Source organism: Tinamus guttatus, unplaced genomic scaffold, assembly GCF_059628265.1.
Source record: "Tinamus guttatus ecotype Peru unplaced genomic scaffold, ASM5962826v1 Tinamus_guttatus_pri_ptg000227l, whole genome shotgun sequence".
In the NCBI taxonomy this organism is placed as follows: Eukaryota; Metazoa; Chordata; class Aves; order Tinamiformes; family Tinamidae; genus Tinamus; species Tinamus guttatus.
The window spans coordinates 3,804,806-3,826,845 of record NW_028288761.1 but is presented as its reverse complement, the minus strand read 5'-3'; the positions used below and the strand labels follow the sequence as shown (position 1 = coordinate 3,826,845).

General features: G+C 42.0%; 1 protein-coding gene across 20 annotated transcripts in view; it reads right to left on the bottom strand.

Annotated features, from left to right (window-relative positions):
* The window catches only part of DLG1 (discs large MAGUK scaffold protein 1), a 123,289-nt gene that overhangs the window by 68,123 nt on the left and 33,126 nt on the right, over nucleotides 1-22,040 (bottom strand). For 15 of the 20 annotated variants that reach the window (XM_088525570.1, XM_088525554.1, XM_088525556.1 and 12 more), the window contains one exon: nucleotides 13,349-13,513. In XM_088525570.1, coding sequence (XP_088381696.1) covers nucleotides 13,349-13,513 — 165 coding nt within the window. Of the gene's footprint in view, nucleotides 1-2,709; nucleotides 3,040-13,348; nucleotides 13,514-22,040 lie in introns of those variants that run through there. The other 5 variants (XM_088525573.1, XM_088525572.1, XM_088525568.1 and 2 more) reach the window with 1 other exon arrangement.

The following is a 22,040-nucleotide window of genomic DNA, read 5'->3' as shown; positions in this document are numbered from 1 at the left end:
GGACGGGGCAGCCGGGCAGGCGCCCGTGGGGCGGCTCTCCCCGCCGTGGGGCGGCTCTCCCCGCCGCGGGGCGGCTCCGAGCCCGGGGCGCTCCGGGCACACACAGCGCCCGGGGGCTCCCTGCGTGGGCTGCAGCAGCGACGCTCCCAGAGGCGCCTCGGGCCCCGCGCGCCAGGGCTGAGCACAAGCCGGGCCTCACAGCGCCGAGTGTTGCTGCCGCCTGCAGCTGTTCATTTATTTCTTCTATCTCAATGTGAGGTGTGATATTATGATAACATTAAAAGAGAGGTGATGAGCAAATAAAGCAACTTTAATGCTTGAAGATGAATTACTAGCTTCACCCCTTGCTAGTGCTCCAGGCCACCAGACACACTGGCAAACAGTCTTTGGGCATAAACCTGACGCTACTTGCAGAGCCAAGCAGTGCTCTGGTTTGCCACCAGCCTCCTCTGGGTCTGAGGCCCCTCATCAGTCCATGCTGTTCCCAAAACCCCACATCCCGCCCCTCACGTGGCTGGGCCAAAGGCAGGAAGGGGCACGCGGCCCCATTTCCAGGCATCACTTCCCTTGTGCTGCTAGTAGCGGAGAGATTCGCAGCCCACCCCAGCAAGCCAAGGAAATAAAGGGACAGCCAAAACGGGCGCTATCCAGCAGATTCCCCCAGGGAACTTGCAGCACACCACTGGAAGCAAGAGACTAGTATTTTAAAAACCATCAGTTTGGTTCTGCACACACTAAAAAGCCTGCAGCACAACAGTATGTATATATAAAGCTCACCACTGTAAGCACTTATCTTAAGGGACAAGGCTGGAGATGAGCCTCGCTACACAAGCCACTATTTATTATTTGGATGCTGCAAAGCTTAAAGAGCTGGACTGTAGCAAGGTGATGGCAATGCCTCTTAGAGGAGCAAATCCAAGTGGTCAAGAATTTCCAGACTAGTGTCTCACGAAACAAAGCCTGGAGAGAGCAGAAAACAAAGCTGCCCTGTAAAGAGCAGTTTGAAAGGCCTGGCCCTGCGGCCAACCCAGCTGCAGCGCGCGGCCAAGGCAGGCAGAGCAGCACATCTGCAGCCGAAAAGGCTTCCAAGGCTCCTATGTTCCAGAGTACTGTATCAGAATATGTCCATTAAGCTTTCACAACCATTTCAAAACATTACATGTTTTTCCCCCTCCTTTGGGCACAAACATATTTAATTTTTTTTTTCCTTTAAATACAGAGACCATCAGACTTGCAACCAAATAATTTTGGCCAAGGAGAAAAATAAAGCGAGCAGTACGGTATTCTCAATCACAGATTGGGTCTGATTGGGACCTTCAGATGCTAATCTGGTCCAATTCAAGAGGACTACTCACTGCTGTACTTAGCACCAAGTTTCTGGCCCTGTCCGACTGGTCATGCCTTCATATGCTCCAGGATTACAAGTTCAGGCATCAACAGATAAGTGGAACGACAATAGTTATTCAGAGAGCTACTATTATACCTTTTGCCAAAGGGAAAAAAAAAAAACAACAGTACCTAAAAGCTGTTACGTCTGCTTAATGCAACTTATGTTTGTATAACGGCTCATGGTAAACTAGAGGATCTCTCTTCTTTTAGTGATGCAAATCTATGACAATAAGAAACTACAGAGTCCTCCATAAAAAGTCCTCCTGCTCATCATTTATTCTATGTTCACAAACAAGAAGCAGAGAGCAACAAGGAGGCTTCCAAAGGAAGCGCCTGTTTATCATCTCTGAAACAGTTTGCAATGCAGCAGACCTACAAACATTATTACTACCACCATTTCCATAAACAGTACTTCTTTCTTTCTATAATTTTCTGCAGCACTCAGGTTAAAAATGGAGTACCATACATCAAGAAAGTTATTTTACTGACTGAAGCTAAAAAAAAAAAAAAAAAAAAAGTAATTATAAGATCTTAAAGAAATCGAATGTCGCATTTTTTCATATATCCTTCTTTTTGGCATTATTCACTGATACATTCATCTGCTAACAATACTGATAAGTTTAAACTCCCCTTAACATCCTTGTTCTCCAGAACCCTCCCCACATCTGCATACTTAAAGGAGAAGCAGGAAAAGTAGGTTTGATTTGCAGTATTAATAAAAAATAAAAACAGCATAACTGGCTCACAATAAAGTTGCAAAATATTATGCTTTTTGCAGGCTGCACAGACCAACATTAACGTTTATTCTATACGTAAGACATTCCTAAGTGTTATTTACAGATTGTGCTTGTAGACAAGAAAAAGATTAAAAATCACAAATAAAGTGTTACCAGTTAGAATTTGATTGCTATATACTCTCTGTAAATCGTTTAATCCTTTAAATACTCTTCTTAATCAAAAATGGTATTTGGACTGTCATCTTAGGTAGTACAAAATTCAATGATGTAATAACTACTTAATTCCCCTCATGGGGTAAAATGCAAACTACATTTTTCAGTCTCATTAAAACACCTCATGACTAGATTTATTAGAAGATCACCACTTGCAAAATAACATTAAGGAGCCAAATCCCCTTCAAGTATTTTCGTTCTCATGCATTCCTACTAAAAATTATACTGAGCCCTGTAACCTCAAAATGAAAGCAGGCAAAGACCCCTTCATCTACCGGAGATACACAGGAGCACGCACACAAAACACACAGCTATTCCTGCCCAGCAGTAACCAGAAAACATGCAGATACTTCAACAAGTGACATATTACCTGGGTGGAGCTGGCAGCAACAGAAATACAGTCAATGAAGCCACGTCTCCGAGTGAAAAATGCCACAATCTGCTGCCAGCGGGACGGCTCGCTCCGCAGCTCGTCCGCCGAGCCCTTCTTTGCCCACTGCTTGGGCTTGGGGCCTATGGAGCTATGGCTCGAGCTAGCGTTGCCCCGGCTGGCACGGGAGTAGAGGAGCGTGTTATTTCCGAAAATGTAATTCATCTCTGCAGCTCTGCAGGTGGTTGCCAGGCAGTCTTACTTCCCTACCAGCTGCTGAGTGGTGAATGATCAGGAAAAAAAAAAAAAAAATGCAGATAGAATTACAGCAGCAGCATTTGCAAAGCCCGAAAACAAAATTCTTGACAGCTGATGCTGTTTTTCTTCCAAGCTTTTCCAGCACCTACATCTTTCTCTACCTGCAGTGGCTCCAGAGGATGCTCATTACTGCAATATTAATTATAAAAAGCAACAAACGTTTCTTATTTTTCCTTTTTCAGAACCCACAGGATGGAAAGCTCCTCTTCCCCTCCCAGCTATACGGGTTATTTAAGAGGAACTGGGAAGCAGGTAACTGCGGGTTACAGACCCCCAACTCTGAGGATGCCCAATTACAGTTCCTGGGTGGAGAAAGCCCAGATCACAAATTCACAAGTTCTAGTCACTGCCCGTAGTAAGATCCAATAGCATCTTTTCACTGCTTACATAAATTATAAACATGAACTAAACGAGACAGGGATGCATGCAGCGTAACAGCGTTTATTCATCAACTCCGTCTTGGTGAAAACACTCCCCTTAAAAAGGGGCCTTAATATGATATTCAGAAACAATATTAAAAAAAAAAGGTTTGCTATGAGGTTTTTTCCCCCCGATTTTCTCGATTTTCCTCCTTATCACGCAAGGGGAGTACAGAGGAAGGGAAAAGCTCCTCTGTAGCACAGCAGAGACATTTTGTGCTGCAGATCAATGGATTCTAGGGGATTTTATGAGTCAGCAAGAAGATGAAGGAAATTAATGTGAACATCCAGCAGCCACATCTCTGTTGTCCCAATCCTATGACTAATGCGACATGATTATATCATCTATTTCCAAGATTAGCTCTATGAAAACTTTAAGTAGTATGGCATGAGAACAATAGAAATAAATGTATTTCTAACATGGCTCTACCAGATTTCTCAAAAGTGCATGAATTAGCAAGAAAAAAAACAAACAAAATAAGCTTAAAAACCCTGCCCCAAATGATTTTTTCCTAATATTAATGATTTTCTCATAAAAATACTTTGATTCAATGCAAATTACATGAACATTCCTGCTTAGATGTGGATTTTTTGTGCTGTCTGCAGGAGCAAGAGAAGTCTCAGGGAGTGACTATCTAAAAGACTACTTAGAATACAAGTTAACTCGATTCATGACGTGCATTTCCGGGGAAGTTGCCCAATTCCCCCACATACCTTTTTAGCTGAAATACACTCTGCTGCCCAGCAAATCTTTAGGGAAAGCTTACATTACAACACACGCAAAAACACATATATTAAAACTGCACTAGCAAAGATGAGTGCGCCATTTACTTAATCACTAGTACACCTTAGCAGCACAACACACTGACATACTTGGAAGGCACCTTTCAGACTGACCTGATTAATTTGGACAAACTACAGAAGCTTAGCAGTGCAAATCACTAAGTTAAACAAGGTCCGACTTGCAGAGCCCTTAAAGTTCTGCTCATGAGGCAGGTTATGGAGGTACAGAAATCTCTTAAACTACGTTGTCCATTTAAGAGGATAGGATTTGTTTAATAATATAGGGCTTTATAACCTTGGGATGGTATCCATATGTGTAATTATTTTGGAATAGCGAGAAGTGCAACCTCCCGGCTTTAAGACTTGCAAATTTGACATCTTGACATTCTGGAAAGACTTTTTCTTCAAGATTTCTGCTGTCAACAGTCACAGAAAGGTCCACAGCAACGCACAGATTCCTCTCCCACCTCCCCTGCACCTGAACACTGGAAACCCCAAGACCATTCGTAACGGGTGCCCTGGCCCAAGGACCTTCCCGAGCCACCTTCCAGGCACACAGCACGAGCACGCTGCTGCACAGAAGGCTCTGAGGAGCTTCCAGAGATGCTGCTGCCCAGTCTGCAATTTGCAGATTAAAAAAAAAAAAAAGCTATTCAGTCCGAAACCAGAAACTCAAATTGTACATACACAAGAACATCTGAGAAAAACACTTCTGTGATAGCCTAGCTTGCCTTCCTACAAAACAGAAATTACAGGCCTAATTTCCTGCCTTTAAAGGCACAATTTCACCACTATGTTTTACCTAAGCTAATTGCTTCCCAGGCCATATTTTGAACAGACCAAAGCCAGATGAACTTTTTTTCACACATCTGGTCTGAAAAACTACACACAGCCCTGGCCGCCAGGAAGAGCTTGGGAGAAGCCCTGGGAACAAGGAAGGGATTTGGCTCTGATCCCTCTATGATGAATTCAAACTGTAGCCACTAGGGAAGCACAAATACCCACAGTCAATAGCGATGAGCAAGAAAACCAATTAATGATTACCTATTTTATGGACAGAACACATGGCATTCTATGTACACAAGTAGGCTCTAGACAACAGCAATGATGCAGAAGCCCTGAACACATCTAACTTAATTTGTCCACAACATTAGTAAAACCTACAAAACTCAAACACTGAGAGTTAACAACAAAGCTTTGCATTATCAAGGCTTAACTGCTAGTAATAACTAGGAAAACTTCAGCATTGAAGGTGAATTCATCCACAGAAGGGGATTTTCTTCCAGGCTTAAAGGAAATACCTAGCCTGAATGATACCTATGAATTTATTACTTGAGAAACTCCTTTACCTCTAGTCTTAATTAAAAATATTCAGAACAAATTACAAATTACTATTAATTGGGAGTCTTCATAAAAAGAACCAAAGTGAAAGGTTTATCATACAATCTTAAACATCAACAGTGCTATACATCTAGAAGACCTGAACACAAATAAGAATTAGTGTACTTTCAATACATACATTGTGTATGCATGTGTGTATATACATATATATACACAATGGAGAACTCAGCAGTTAGGCCGCAGCACACTTCGAGCTGGCAGCTGCACGAGGCAACTGCTTCACACTGTGAACAGCAACACCCCAACACACAACAGGCCTTTGCCAGGGGCCCGCTTCTGTTAATGCTGTATCAAGCGCCCACAAAGCGAGACAGGGATAACTTCACCATAAAGCATGATTCCCACCCACCCCGTCAATGACCTGTGGTGCCCCGACAAAAATACTTCAGGTATTTGCGCTCTGAAAAAGCAGGTATAGGCTCTCCTGAAAGCAACGAGCAAAGACAGAGCTTGTTTTTTCCCCCCTTTTTTTGATGCAAGAAGTCCCAGCAGGGCTGTGCGGGAGGCATGAGGTAATCTCCCTGGGGACACAGGGAGGCTGTCCGTGCGCAGACACCGCCTGGGTGTCCATGGCAGGACGTGGGGATGCCTGGGACGATGCAGTTGCTGTGGTCTGTACAAGCAGCAAAAGGAGGACCCGCACTACAGGATTTGGAGCGTGGAGACGTGAGTGCACACCAACAAGAATGTTGTATACACAAATGGCAGCCTGAACTACGTGCATTTTTAAAGAGCCTGAAACATTTAAAAATCTCATGTAATTTATATTAATATCCTGCCAAACAGAATATCAGATAGTATGCATACTTTACAGAAAAACGATCAAGAACTTAAACACAGGTAAGAATTTTTTTTTGGCGCCACTTAGCTTTTGCTTTAAAAGTTAAAGACAAAACAAAGAGCTATAGCTAAATTAAATTCTTAAATACCAGGTTTAACAGTAACTTTCCAGGCAGGAAAAGACACTCTTAAAAAAACCAAAGATGCATATTAACATTTCCTTTATAAAGACTTCAGAAATCTATGCTTAATAAATATTTACTGTCCTAACAAATGTAAGTGTATTAACAAGCCTACTCAATATTATGCCTCAAGTGCCCCAAGCCAAAGTCCAGAAACAGTCTACTCCAACGGGACACTGTGGCAAAGGAATAATTAACCCTTTCTGCCAAGATATGGCAGAACGCTGAGCTCAGCATTTAGGTGAGACACAGGTCTGGAAACTTCCCTCAGATCAAGCCCAATGCACACAGCCAATAGCAGAAAGCATTCTAGCTTCAAAACAAGTTTACTGCAAAATTATTCTAGAATAAGAGGCATTTCTAGCAAAGATACTGAGCACAGAAGTTCCCTGAAGAGCAGTCTCGCTGTGCCTTGGATGACTTACCAAGCAGTGCAGGCGGAAGCGCCCGCTCTTCCGTACGCTCCTCACGAACCTCCTGCCCATCTTTTTGGCATGCCACACTGACACAAACATCCTGTGTTTAATGCAGGTTTATTTATATTTTATTAATGCAGCAAAATGAACCCAACTGCACTGAGAATTCGGAGGGAATGAAGGGTATGACCAGTTGCTGAGATGACTTGATGATTAGTGCATCTTAAGTTTTAACGTTTGCATTAATCCACATTCCATCTGTTGCAGTTTTTCTTTTTTTGTCTCTGCTGGTAAGTTGTTGAGCAGATCCATGCTGAGAATGGCCAGATTTTATCAACTACTGCTTAACATGAGATGGGGACTAACTGCTCTAGACATATTTGTATATTCTTCATTTGGAGGAACTCTGAAAGCAGTAACCTACCAAGAACTTGGGTGAGACATTTGGATTAAAAATTGCAGAGCTCCTCCCACCAAGAGCAGACACCAAAGCTGACACCAGCCCTGAAATGATTATTTGTAATGACACATATAAAACCTCAATTTTGGGGGGGTTGTTCGTTTTACAATTTCCACCATCTTCCTTATAACATCTATGCAAGTCAGAGGACTGACTTCCTGATGAAGATGTAATAAAGTTTCGCTTAGGTAAAGACAACAGGTTGCAAGTTGCCTGCAGATTACAAATACATGTCAATCAGCCTTCCAACTCCTAAATAGAAAGTGCATCTTCATGGGAACTTCATCTACCTGCTCAGAGAGGACCAGGTTTGAGGAAATAATACAAACAGGAAAATGTATCAGGGCAGATGGAAAGTTCCAACTCCTTGGGCTGCTGCCCCACTTTGAAGGGGCCTTTGTAGCGTCCCAAACTAAGAACAGTAACCATCAGTACACAGACTTCTCTGCTCACCTAATGAAAAGGGAGGCCTATTTTAACCCAAACTACAAAGATATTTGATCAAGAGTTTTGGGATGAGGGCAGATTAATGGAAGCTATTAATCTTATGAGAACAAGATTCAGAGTCACAGACACAGATGGTTCTTTTGCATTAAAGGAAGCACATGGCACATGTGCACACATATATATAAGCAGCTATTTACCATATTTATTAATTGGAAATAATTAACAAAGGTCCTTCCAGATGAAGAGAAAGGGCAGAAGAGACAGGGAACATGTGCTGTGATATCTTCTTGACATATCCAGAAACAGAGGGGCCATCACTGCCTGAAGGATTTCCAGAGTCAGAGGCTGAATGTAGATCACTGTGTCCACGGGCTGTCAGAACACTACCACCTACTAAGTTATATCTAGGAAATAATCATTTCCTAGTGATCTTCATAATTTTACTCACCATGACTTCAGTTTTATTGCCAAGTGATCTTCATAATTTTACTCACCATGACTTCAGTTTTATTGCCATCTGATTCAGCTCTTTCCCAAAGTGAACAGTCAGACTGATATTTCACTGTGCTGCTGCTCTGGATCTCTATCTTAAGCTTCTCTATAAACCATTTCTATCTTGATAGACCTTCTGTGGTACGAAACCACACACAGTCCTCAAGATGCCAGAACAGTGCAGATTTCTACAATGAGACCATTTTCACTTCTGTTCCCTACTGCATCTCCAGACATACCCTGCACTCCTTCTGCCTTTGGGCCTTCAGGTGATTTTCCATTACTCTATTATAACCCATAGCCTTCAGCTCTCATTCCCCTGAGAAGATGAAGTGAGAAGACCATCTCTTTCAAGATCCTTCTTGTAACCTCTCATCATGATTACTTACCTTCTCACTGTTTACTTGCCCCTGTTCTTTTCTTTTTCAACCAACTTACCATCAAGACTTTTACCTTACTCTGTAACAGCTTAATTTCTCTAAGAGCTTTTTTGAGCAATGCCATTATGAACACATGAGAAAACCTAGAATCCTGCATCAATGAGATAATCTCCCAGTAGCTACGTGTTCCAGCAGATCAGCGGGGCAGAACTTCTCTACAGAACGGTCTTCACCTCCTCAGCAGTACTTTACCCAGATATTTGCTGATTCTACTCTTTAGAAAGAAGAGGTTTTCCTGACCTCATAGAAATGAGACTGACTGAGCTTTAGCTTCTCATCTCCCTTCTGCATGTCCATAAGAGGATGGACTAACATGGACTAGCCTGACCAGGGCTAATATGGAAATTCAAGGGTCTTTCACACATGAAAGATAGTTGAAACAGTAAATTCTGTAGGATTGCAAGGAAAAAGAGATGGGCATAATCTGGAACAGAAGCTCAATTAATGAGCAACTGAAGGTAGCAACATGGTGCATATTAGTGGGGTTTTGATTTTTTTTTATTATTATTATTATTATTATTCCTATGCAAGCTGCACCTGATTAAGTTAAAATTCTCCTAAACCCAACACTGCTGGGCAAATGGAAAAATAAAGCAGAGGAAGATGCTGACCTGGAGCTAAGCTGCAGGTCTAAAGCTACTCAGCTCCTTATCAGAGCAGCTTAGGACCAGTTATTTCCCCAAGGAAGGAGATTTCTATAATTAAAATTTCTGTAATTAAAATTTTGGAGTAAAACAGTCTTCTAGCTCCACAGGGAACACTACATTACCTTAGTTTGAAATACTTAATTACTTAAACACAGAAAAGCATCAACTCAGTTATATTTGTTGCCAGAATATTAAGTCCCAGTTTCTCCTTCCTGAAATAAATTTACATAACCACCACAAACTCCAATGTTGTGCTTTAAATAAGCAAGCAACAGTAGTCTACATGTCAGAGTCTAAAACATTAAACAAAAAAAGTCTTTGCTATAGGAAGTAAGGATTTTTGCTATTTTATCTGAAGCCCGGGTATGCTGGCAGAATATAATAGTGCTCAGGAGAATAACTGCTCTTTGAATGAGATCAAGCAGGTAGCTGGTAATGAAAAAGGTCATTCACGGAGCTGCCTGCACTGCTCTGTGTTGCCTTTTCCGCGTAGGAGTCAACCGTACAGCAATGATCATTGCTCTGAACGTACATATAACATGCTGAATCACAGGAGAGCCTAGTAGACTTGGTTTCATAGTGTGAACAGAGCCAACAATTAGGAAATCACAACCTCCAAACACTGGTGCTCAGAAGCAGCCACTTCCCACAGCTCTGGCAGCAGCATCACGCCATCCCCGCTACGGCAGTGGTGGCTGCACAAGGCTATGCTAATGACGCCAAGTGTAATAGCTTTTAATTAGCTTATGGCTGGGCTCTCATGGTCAGTCAGTCCTTCAAATTGTATTGTGCCTCACAAAAAAGTAATTTCTAGGTACCACACTAGCCTAATGAGGCCTGTATAAATGCTCCAACCAGAATACATATGTTCAACAGTTAATGCATGCTATCTGGGTAAGAAATCAACCAAATGCAAACGTTCTCCTTAGGCCCTTTAAAGATTGACATTATGGTAAAAAAAATTCAAGAGAAAGCTGCAGGAAAGATAACTGAAGAGAAATGAAGGGAGCTCTTGGGATCAGCAAGCCCATTCTCCTCTTCCTGCAGGCAACCCCACCACGCTTTCCTCCATGAGCTTACCAACTGCTTTGAAGCTTCTCCAAGCAGCAGGCTCCAGCACGTTTTGAGTAGGAAATAGATATAATGAAGCTGTATGAATATTGTAATAGCAAACAGTTTATCAAAGAGCATCTTTATCTCAAGGGATAAAGATGAGCACTTATTACACCAGTCATGCTATATCTTTCAAGTGCCATACATGATTTTCTAGTTTGCTTATTACCTTTTTTCTTTAAAATGGAGCTGCTGTATTACAAGTGAAAATAAAAATAGCAGCCCCAAACAATCACACACAACGCACGAACCTAACACAGGAACATACTATAGTCCCAACCAGGCTCTAAACTTAAGTATTTAACACTGAATTGCCTCCCTATATCTTAGAGAATAACAAACAGCGCAACCTGTGCATGAAATGGAAAATACTTTAAATGAAGCACACTGCAATTTAAGATAGAGCTTTTTCGTCACACTCTGAGACTGGCACGACCAGTCACTTAAAAACCATGTAATATCTTTTCCCCCAAGCTTGTCACCTCGATAGGAAACTCCAGCTTCCACTTTGCAGTTAAGAACTTACATAGCATCCTATATGCAAAAGATTTAGCTCAGAGCTATTCAATGAAAACAAAGGCTAAATTGAAAGTGCCAACCTGAAGGTGAGACAGCAAGCTCCCCTCAGTGGCCCAGCTGGAGCGACGAGCCCTTTCCCTGCACCCCCATGTAGCGGCCCCTCTGGCCAGCACTGCCTGCTGCCCGCGACCACGCGCTCCCCGGGAGCAGGGGCTACGTTCCCACCAGAAAGTCTGGAACTTCACGCTGAAGCACAGCTGCAACTAGCAGCCTGCAAACATCCTTCAGAGGGTTCACAACAAAGTATCAAGGAGGGATTTACAGCTTTGCTGTTTTCACTCTCTAGGCAATTCCCGCCCATTGAACAATCCCACCCTTGATGCAGATGTGCTCCATATGACAAGGTTAAGTAGGGAACAAAGGACAAACTTTCCCAGGTCAGATCTGCTTCTCTGATGCTTGAGACAGCCAAGTTACACAACTCTTGCCTTCTGTCAAAAGGGTCAACTACCCTCAGTTACTCTATACTTAACCTAAAACATGGGATAAACAGCAACGTAGTTGCATATCACTAATTTTTAGGGAATGGGCATGCATTTGTCCTCTTAGTAACTGAAAGCTGCCCTTTGAGAATCATGCTGGAACCAAATCAAGCTGCAAATGCTGATTTAAGGTGTGTGACACTGGAATGCTTTTCTCCTAAGCACAAAATGTAGACCAGGGACTAAGAGGCATCTCTGGTCTTTGCCAAGGCCATCCCTATTCTGCATTTTTGTTCTGCAGTATCGAGGACCTCTACAAGAGCACCAGAAAGGCTGTTTCTACTGCCCTCTGCAGCACTTTTCAAAAAACTGCATGCAACCATAAAGCAGGATTTGCATTTATGTCTGTTCTTAAACTAACACTCCGCACCCAAAGCTGCAGATGCATTTAGTGTTGATATTGTACAAAACAATTTCCTCAAACACACATTTTATTAGGGTACTGAAATATGGAGAAATGTTTATTATGCCCACCAATACACCTAGTTTCCTTACAGAAATCTAGGAGAGAATAAATATAGCTAATCAAGATCTTGTCCACCAGGCAGGAGCTTGAAACACAGTGCAAGAAGCCAACCCAGAACTACCGTTGCTGTTGCTAAATATACTTTCAACTAATACCAGAACTGCAGACATCTCGAGATCGTTAGGCCAAAAGGAAGAAATGGCCAGTTATGCTAACCGTAATAGAGGAACCTTGGGCATCTCCCGCACATTCAGGACTAATTTCTAGCTGCATTTATTCAAACACTTCAGCAAACTATTCCCTAAGCAGAAGAAACTTCATGAGCTCAAGGGAATTTTAGCCTGAAAGTCTCATGAAGAATCACAGGGACAAAGAAATTGTGCACTCAAAGCTCACTCCCCCGAAAGCTTATTCACGAGGGCTGAGAATTCAGCCCACTCTCTGCTTCCTTGAAGGCTACAAAAACACACAGGTGTCTTTTTCAATATTAGTAAGGTTAAACAATGGGGAAGAAAAAAAAAAGTAGCATGTTCAATACCAACACAAGCATTTTTTAAATCCTGGCAAAGCTGGAACAAAGATTATCAAACCACCATCCAATCTGTTCCTCTACAGAGGACTTAAAAGCTCATTTGCAAAGAGCTAGTACATGCCAAAAGGTCTTCCTTACAATGAACATCTTCTGAAAACTCTTAAGTTCAAGGCAACTTGGTTCTTGGATCCCAGCATCACCAGACCTGTCTGCCACGACCCCAAAAGCTTCACACTTGGGGGTCACTAAGTTTTTAAACCAGTCTTGAAGTTTGTTTTTCAGAATACAGTCCAATATTCTTCTTGCTTTGTTCCTGAAGAGATACTTTATATTTAGTTTATTACACTTTTCCTATAGTTCGAGTGAAATATTTGCTGGAAGCAAATTTGGAACTAATTATACAAGATCCTTCTAGGAACCCCCAAACACAACTGAATAGCAGCAGCAGTGCCCAAACGTAACTACATCCGAGACCTTTCCATTACATAGATTTATTATAGGAGTGTTTTATTTGATGTGCTTTTTTGTCAGAATACTGTACTGAACTCTATCAAAAGCTTTAACACCTGTAAAGAAATTTTTACAAAGAAACAATTCTGTAGAAATACAAGTAGATGTATCTGCTACGTTTCTTTCACAAACATCACTATCACAAGAGATCAAAAAAAAGAAAAAAGCCTACCTTTACCGGCGAAATATGGGAGTGAGAAACAAATCCATGTACATTCTCAATCTGCGACAAGTTCTTCTCCGATACGTGGACGAGCTCTGGACCTGTCACCTCACTGCTGATGTGCGGGGAGCTGTGCTCCTGGGGAGGGGTATCTTCATCCTGATAGCGGTATTTCTGAAACAACAGGCACAGAAAAGAATCAGCCTCGTGGTACATGGTAGCTGTCCCCAGCAAACCTTCCTAGAAAGCTTTTCCTTTTACTTCTCTTATAGCATAAGGTAATAAATATTTTATTGTTAAAAAGGTTAATAGCCAGTAGGAAAATGAAAAAAAAATCAAATAAGAGTCAAGCTATTTTCAATCATTTACTTATACATTTATGTGTGCCTTAGGTTTCCGTTGTTAGCGTCCCTGAGAAGTTAGCATATATACTTTGTCAAACTGGAAGGTTTATGAAATGCAACATAATTTGACATTTTGTGGGAAATGGTGACCTAAAGAAAAAATTCCATCCAAACACAGTCTATTTATGAACAGACTAGAAGAGTCCTGCTTGCAGCACTTAATCTGTATGGCCATATAAATATGTTACTCCCCACTGCACAGACATGAAAAGTCAAACAGAAGGAAAGCTACTCATTCAAAAATGGATACCTAGAGAAGATTTCAGTTCAATTTATCATGTTGCTTCATTTTTAATGCAAGTTTTAATATCCCAGTATTTACACAAAACCATGTGACCTTATTGCTCACTTCAAATCCTAACGAATCACAACTGGCTCCAACTGCAGTAGCAAGTTAGTTTTAATATTCATGCTTATCTTCTGAAAAAGACAACACAACTCAGAGCAGCAGAAACTCACTGCCAGCTCATTATTTACAACCCCATCAGCCTCAATAGCTATTTCCCATGCTGATCAGCAAGTCTGCCAAAGGGATTTTTTGATCCCCTTATCATCCCAAGTCTTTTATGTGTCTCTATATATGCTATATAGACACCTATATACAAACAGGTATGCATACACACAGTGATACTGAAAAAACAGAGCTTCTTTTAGCCAGATCCGCTGATCTGAGATCAAGACCTCAATTGAGGCACATTACGCTTCTGAAATGTTAGAAAGAGCAAGGCAGAAGCAATAGGAACATCACCTCCATAAATACTGGCCAAGCAAAACACTGCTACAAGACAAAGAAGTAATTCCCAAAAGCAAAGTGAGAGTACCAGACTCTTTTTAAACAGACTCAAGACACTTCCAGACCTACTTAACAGGAGGGAAAAGGAGAAATGGGGAATGCCGACAGCTGTGAAAGGCTGCAATGGTCACTCAAAAGTCTTAATTTTTCCGATCCTCAGTGCATGGGTCTCTCGAGATGACCCAGTCGCCCAGCAACCCAACAGGGACAGAGCATACAGCCTCCCTTCCTTTCCTTGCAGCAAAGCAATGCTAGATTGCTCAGCATTAGACTTTCCCCAATCAACTATTTTCCGAATGCTAAAAATATTAGGCTTATTTTTAACTTGCAAAATAAAGGAATGACATTGACTGCTGCAGCAATGATGTTAAGCATCAGAAATAGTGTTTTTTGGCCATCACTGACCTTTATTTCCTAACAGACACTTCCACTATCACACTCCCTGTGACCTGGTGATTGGAAGAGAAACCTCAGAGCCGCAAGGAGCACAGAGGAAGCAGGAATTCCGCTCTGCCCGGCTGCCCGCCTTTCCACGAGGGACATGGACCAGACTGGGACCCGCAATGGCCCTCACAGGCTCAATGTTAAATTTGACAATCAAATACAGGACAATGGAATCTGAAAGTGGAGTAAGTTCACAGTTCAGACCTGACAAGACCCTGTCAAAAGCTAAAAGTGGCATTGAGGTTAAAAACTAAGAATAACTTAACACACACACAACGAACAACTACTGTTGCAGGGCAATCAAGACAAACTTTTATGGAATCGTGATTACTTTTAGGCTAAGCTCAGGAAACTCCCTTGATTTCTTCTGAAAGCAGATACATATATTAAAAACAGTTATTTGGACACTCCCAAGCTTAATTAAAGAAACTCTAGATTTATTTGAGAAACATTTATTTACCAAGATTCATCTACTCTATTACTGCCTAAAAGAACAGTTTATGCATGAAGTTTTACTGGGTCAGTGTGTCATTATCATTTAGATTAAGAATAAAAAAAAACTGTAGTGAAGGATTTTCTTTCATATGGGGCACTGACAAGGGCTATAACCATCTCAAAAGAAAAAGAAAATAACATCTTAAATGTGAAATTCTAATGTATGCTGATGCACTATTCAAGATTGGAAAGCATTTCCAAACGATCAAGGTCACCTTGAAATTGCTGAAAAGCTTCAGAATTCATGTTTAAAATAGCCAAAAAGAAGCATGATCATGTTGTAAAGAGCAAACAGGAGATGGGGACACGAGATGTGCACAAACACAACATTCACTGTGCTACTTACTCTGAAAGATACCAAACTGCCCTCACCCTACCCACACATCACACACAGGCATACCCCCCACGACACGTGCCCGTGGGCACGGGAGCGCTCCAGCTCCGAGGCGCATCCATGCGCAGCCAGAGCCGCTCTCCGCAGGAGGGGCAGCCCCTTCATCGCGCAGCATCACCCCGGCCAGCCGCCACTGGCTGCGTGACCCGGCACGGGCAGCCACCCTTCAAATGTGCCCGTGCTACGAGCAGCAGTCCCTTATTTCAGATATGCCAAGTTGGTTGTGCTGGGAGGCACGACTCCAAACCCCACACTGCTGCCATGGCCTCACGGCCACTCCACAAGTGTGGGGCTGCGCCGCGGAGCTGACGCCGGGGCTGCTACGGTCCCAAGGAGCAGCCCCCTTGTCTCTGTCCCCTCCATGGGGGCAACCCCCTGCCCACCCCGGCTCTTGCTTCCCATGGACTTGGTGGCCAGCTGGGTCAGGCACAAGCCCCGCACACCACGGAAAGATGCAGTATTAATTTTCTGCTGCTCTAATGCCCTCAAGTGGCTCACAGCAGGATGAGACATGAGCAGGGCTGGCACCACAGCAAGAAGGGGAGAACAGCCAGAGCCATGAGAGGGGCTAGCAAGAGCCCACTGCTCTGCTCACAAAGTACTGGAGTCCTGGGCACAGCTCTGCTGCTGAGGGACCCTGGCAAGAAGGGACAGTGAGGACTGCGCGGCACAGGCCAGCGCAGAGGACAGGCCCCGGACACCGCACGCTCGACCGCCTCACTGGGAACTTGTGCAGCGCAGCAAGAACCTTCAGCTGTGGCCAAGAAATTTAACTCTTTTTAAGAAGCTTTGCAGACTATTCTGCAATCATCAAGTGCAAACCTACCACATGCTAAACATTTGTCACATACCCTGACAGACATTGTCCTGAAGGCTTCAGCTGCAGGTTTGTAAGTGGATCAAAATGCAGTCAAATTGTTTCTTTTCTGACACAACACAATTACCAGGATTTCTTCTAAAAATCACCCAGGCAAACAGAATAACTCATTGGGGATGAAACCTACCACAGTATTCTGTGACTGGTTTAAAAACAATTTGCTGGTGATAACTACAGAAAAAATATTTAATAAAGTCATGCTAGGTTACACAAGAACAGTGCCCAGACCTCCCCACAGGGATACCCAGGCACCCTGTGAACTGCCCAGGTCCCGGCCTCCCTGTTTAAATTCACAAGCCCAGCAGTTAAACAACACTAAAAATGAACAAAAGTATTTGCAACATAATATGGAGAACTAGTAGAGATTTTTGTTGAAATTTTATAAAGCTTTTCAAAATACAAGATAGATAAAATGCATAATGAAGAAAAAAGGCTTTAAGAACTCATTCAAACAGGGATCTGGGTTTATTCTGTCTGAGCTCCTCTATATATTTTAGATGGAAAATATTTCAAAACAAACCCAGATTAGTGCATAATCTACCCTCTGGAGATTATTAAATTGTGGTTTTACATTTTTAACATGTTCTTCTAATGAAGAGTACAAAAAGAGAAAATCAAGTGAATATGGACCCCCCTCCCAGCCCTGTGGCCTCAGACTGATAGCACACAGCCACATGCAATGGAGTTACCTTACAGATTCAAGCCATACAGAATGTGACACCCACAGGGAAAAGGAGTCCACCAGGCAAACGTGTCCTTAGCTACCTGATGACACAGTAACAAAAGGAAAGGCAGCAATAACTGCAGTTCTCTTCTGCACGGGAAGGGTATTGAAAGCCCGTTCATGTTAGAAGCACAAATCAATCCATGTCTTATGGGACATTTTGGAGCATAATGTTCTGTACACACTCAGTGTTAAGATACTTCTAATATTTGAATGAGAGTGAAAGCATGCTTAAAACACAAGCCATAATTTGGCTTTCTCTCCTGGAGGAGAGGTCCTCTTCTCCAAGTAAAAAACTCTCAAGCAAAGTTAGGAAAATCTGCAGGCAAACTGCATAGTCCATCTACAAGCTTTCCACTGCACAAGTCAAGCTCACACATGGACAAAGCAGAGATTAACAACTAGAGATAAGCATTCAGATTTGAGAAATAATTAGAAGTTCACAGTATCAGATTCTCTCTGATACAGTAAGTAGAGACTGTGGTAAAACATTACGGTTTTAGGCCACAGGTATGCGCCTCTCCAAATTTGAGGCTTGCTCGCACCAATCCTGTATATAATTTTAACTGAAAAAAAAAAAAGAAAAAAAAAAAAGAACCAACTGGAAAGGCCCTTCAAAATATCTTCCCAGCAATATAAGTCAATAGGAAACACTGCGCTGCATTGTATTCAACAGAACAGAGCTCCTGGGAAGCAATACTAGAAAGCAATACTTTGAAAGCAAAGGAATACAAACATTTCAATATCTGCAATTCTCACAAAGCACCCTGCCTCCCAAAAAAAACAAACTTTGCTGCTTGGACTTCCAGACACTGCTTATGAGGAAATAAGCTCCAATAATTTTGACACGGAAAAGCAACCATTAAGTCAAACTCCAGAGAAGCCTGCTAAGGCAAACCTTGCAGTGCAAGAGAAGCAACACATTAGCTGCTGACATACTTTGTGCGAGTCTTTCCAATCCTCTGGTGCTAAGCGCTACATCAGACACAAGTAAAGTGCCTCAGAAGACACAGCATCTTCCTCAGAGAGGAAAACAGAAGAACATAAAGTCACCAGTGCGTTCCAGCCAAGCACTGGCCTGCACACAACTCAGATGTCCTTAAAGGTGCAACTATGAGGTACTGTGACACTAGCACAGTGTGCAAGCACAAAACCAGAACCAAATTCAGAAGTCTTATTTTCCACATGCTTTGTTATACAGCACAGAATCAAGGTGTTATTTGCAGATCTGCTAGTATCTTTGCACCCTCTCGCCCTCTCATTTAAGGATAGGTGCTCAACAGCAAGTTCTTTGTATCATGTTCACTATTAAATACAAGTCATTTTGATATTCTCCTAATAACAAAATAAAAAAAAAAGTGAAGAAAGAAACCCAAAAAACTCAACAAGAAGTTTTTTTCAGATTAACATTTTTTAAAAGACTCCTGAAAAAGCTAACTGAGATGGAGGCATTTTATACTGATATGTCTGCAAGTAGATTGATTTGACATTGTCACATTAATGAAAGTGAAATCAAATGGGAAGCACACACAGTGTCAGGCTGCAGGGAATTCCAGCTATGAGTATTTTTCTCCTTTTTCCAGAAACTTTTGCCTTGAGGGTCAAAGCTTTCTCAAAATTCAAAGCTCTTAAAAGAATGCTTTAATGCCTGCATCTAAGGCATCTTTCTACGGCATCTTAGCCACAGTGTAAACCTCATACTCTGAAATGTCCATAAGGCAGTTAGTACAGCTAAATCCATCAGGAACTATATACAGAAGGACTAGCCTACCTTTCACCCTCCCCAACCCATCAGATTTCACTGTCAAGCCCAACTCACTCACTGTCTTGTTGCTAGTTTCTTCTGAAAGCTGCACCTCGTAGGCAGCATGGAAAAGCCCATATTCCCAAAATCCTGGTTTGCTCCTCGCTCCCTATGTTGTCTTTGGACCTCCATCACAAATAGATTAGCTCCCATGTGGGGTACCAAAGATCAGATTTCCCATCTGTCAGTATACTCATATGTTGGATTTTCTTTTTTGGCATTCATCCATTAACATTTGTATCTCACTTCTTATTTTAAAGGAGGAATTTGTGAGCCATTGTAGAATGGACAATTGGTACAACTGTAAGAACTGGGCAGATTACAGAAAAAAAAAAAAACCACACACACACAAATGAAGCCTTGTAGCAAGCAATTAACTATTTACATTGAAACGTGGAAGGTCTGTGGTTAACACAAGAGAGACTTAAGTGACATAAAGACACATGCTAAAGTATGTTCAGGACTTCTTGACTTAGCACAGAATTTGGTATTACACTTTAAGCCTCCATACATGACATACTGGATGATATGAAGTACGAGGTCAGAAATAGAGATTTCTAAAACAAAACATAACGTTTGAACACCACAGAGATGGGAAGCAGCCTTGAACAGATGTAATTCTTTTGCAGGCTCCTTTGAAGGCTTCAGTTTATTGCATCTTGAATCAAATGGTACACCAGATGCTAATTTGGTCACAGCCTTGCATCATGATACATGCAGACGGTGTTAAACACCTGGGCAGTGCTTCAACTCATGGACATTCGGAGGCAATACCCAATATAAAGTAAGCGCAATAAACACCAGGAAAAACTGTACTATTGTGTATTAATACTCCATTCTGGCATATCAAGGACTAAGACATATGGAACAGCAGTCAAATGGTTAATATTCTTTTCACATGGTCAAGAAAAAAAATAGAAAAGAAGGAAAATAATGTATTCATATAAATATCTGCAGGAGATCAGTTTTTCCCGGCACGGGTAGGACCGAACAGCTTATTCTCCATTACTGCTCTGCACAGGCAGCTGTTCAACATATGCTGTCATTGAGACACTGACCCTTCAGTTCGCAGTAAGCCACAGCATTCAAAACCATACCACCTCAGAAGATAATACCATTTCAGGGTTAATGCTGCACAACTCGGGTATTTTTATTTTAAATAAAGATTAAATAAAAAAATCAGAATAGCAAATACCAGCAGCTCAGAATTATTTAAACCTACAACTTCCAGTTCTTTTGGTATTTGCTTACTATGGAGTACCCACATTACGCTGGTTAAACAGTTTTACTGGACAGAATAAAAACCTCACACTTAAAGCAGGCAGAGAACTAAACATATTTTTAGAATGCCATTAAAAAACCTCATTGCCCTCCAGGTACCATCTGCCTGCAAGACTCACTTCTGCGTCTAATACCCTAGACCCAGTGAGGTTGTGGAAGCCACCGGGCCCCTGCCAGGGGGCTTCCCCCAGCACTTCACCTGCCCCGAGCCACCCGCGAGCAGGGCCGGGCCCCGCGGCAGCCGTGGCTGCGCCACCTTCCTCAAGGGCTCTGAACCACCAAACACCCGGGACTAAAATCGCCCCCATGCGCGAGGACAGCAGCAAACAACCCTTGGCTGCATCCGCCACCATGACTGAAGTGCCGTTTCTGGATATTTTCAATTTGCTGTTTAAGTGAAAAGCATCTCTTATCTGCAATTCAAATGGCAGAATTAAAATCATATTTTCACCCTTACTTCACAAGACTTTTTCCCCCCAAGCCAAGTTTTACACATGAGAATGTGTTCTACCTAAGGAAAGAATCTGCAGTTCCATAAAAAGAATAAGGAGGAAAAAAAAAATACTAATTTTACAGCAGAGTTTCCAGTTTGCAACAGTAAATAAACATGTTTACAATTAAAAACCTTTGAATACTAGAAGGGCAAGTAGATACAAAAAAAAGCAGCAAGTGATCTCCAGTGGAAATGAAGCATTCTGCTTCACATTTCATAAAAATCATTCACACTGTCAAAAGATCCACAAAAATTCAGACTCTTCCCTCTCAAACTAGGTAGCATTTATGCAACATCAACAAGACTGTGCTTTATATATGCACACCTAAACCACAATATATACTGCGGTTTCCATGTATAAAAAGAAATGTCCATATGCATATGAGTTTTATCTGCATGTATATACACTCACAGAACTGCTCAGCACAGTCCAGCACAATTTTGGGGGTAAAAATGAATGCTGATTTTACGCAAAATAACTTCTGGAGGCAGAGATTTCTGCACCTCAGCCTCAAAGTAACTTTACACACATAACAAGCCATTTTAAGGAGTCTTCCCAGCAGCTGGGGATCCCCTCATATCCTTCACATTATCTGCTGATCTTCCTGGAAAAGCACTTTTGAAATGACATTGAATATATTCCATTTTCTACCCTAAAAATTATCAAATTACATGTTTTACTCCTCTAAAGCCTGAACAGCTGATTTAGTCCGAAGATGACTAAAAGCCCGAGGGCACCGTTAAACCCAAACGTGCCACTAGCAATCGCTTCTGTCAGAATGATGTCAGGAGGCATTTCCAGCCCTGCATTTCCGCGCAAGTCCCCTGTGTATTCAATTCTTTACAGCTGAATAAAACGAAAGCCAAGTGCAATAAACTGATTACATGATGATTAATGCTGATTAATGGGGAATGACGACATTTTACATGCAGCACAAATTTGAAACGTTGGTCAAAGGGATCTTTAACCAGCAAGCACAGCAATTCCTTAC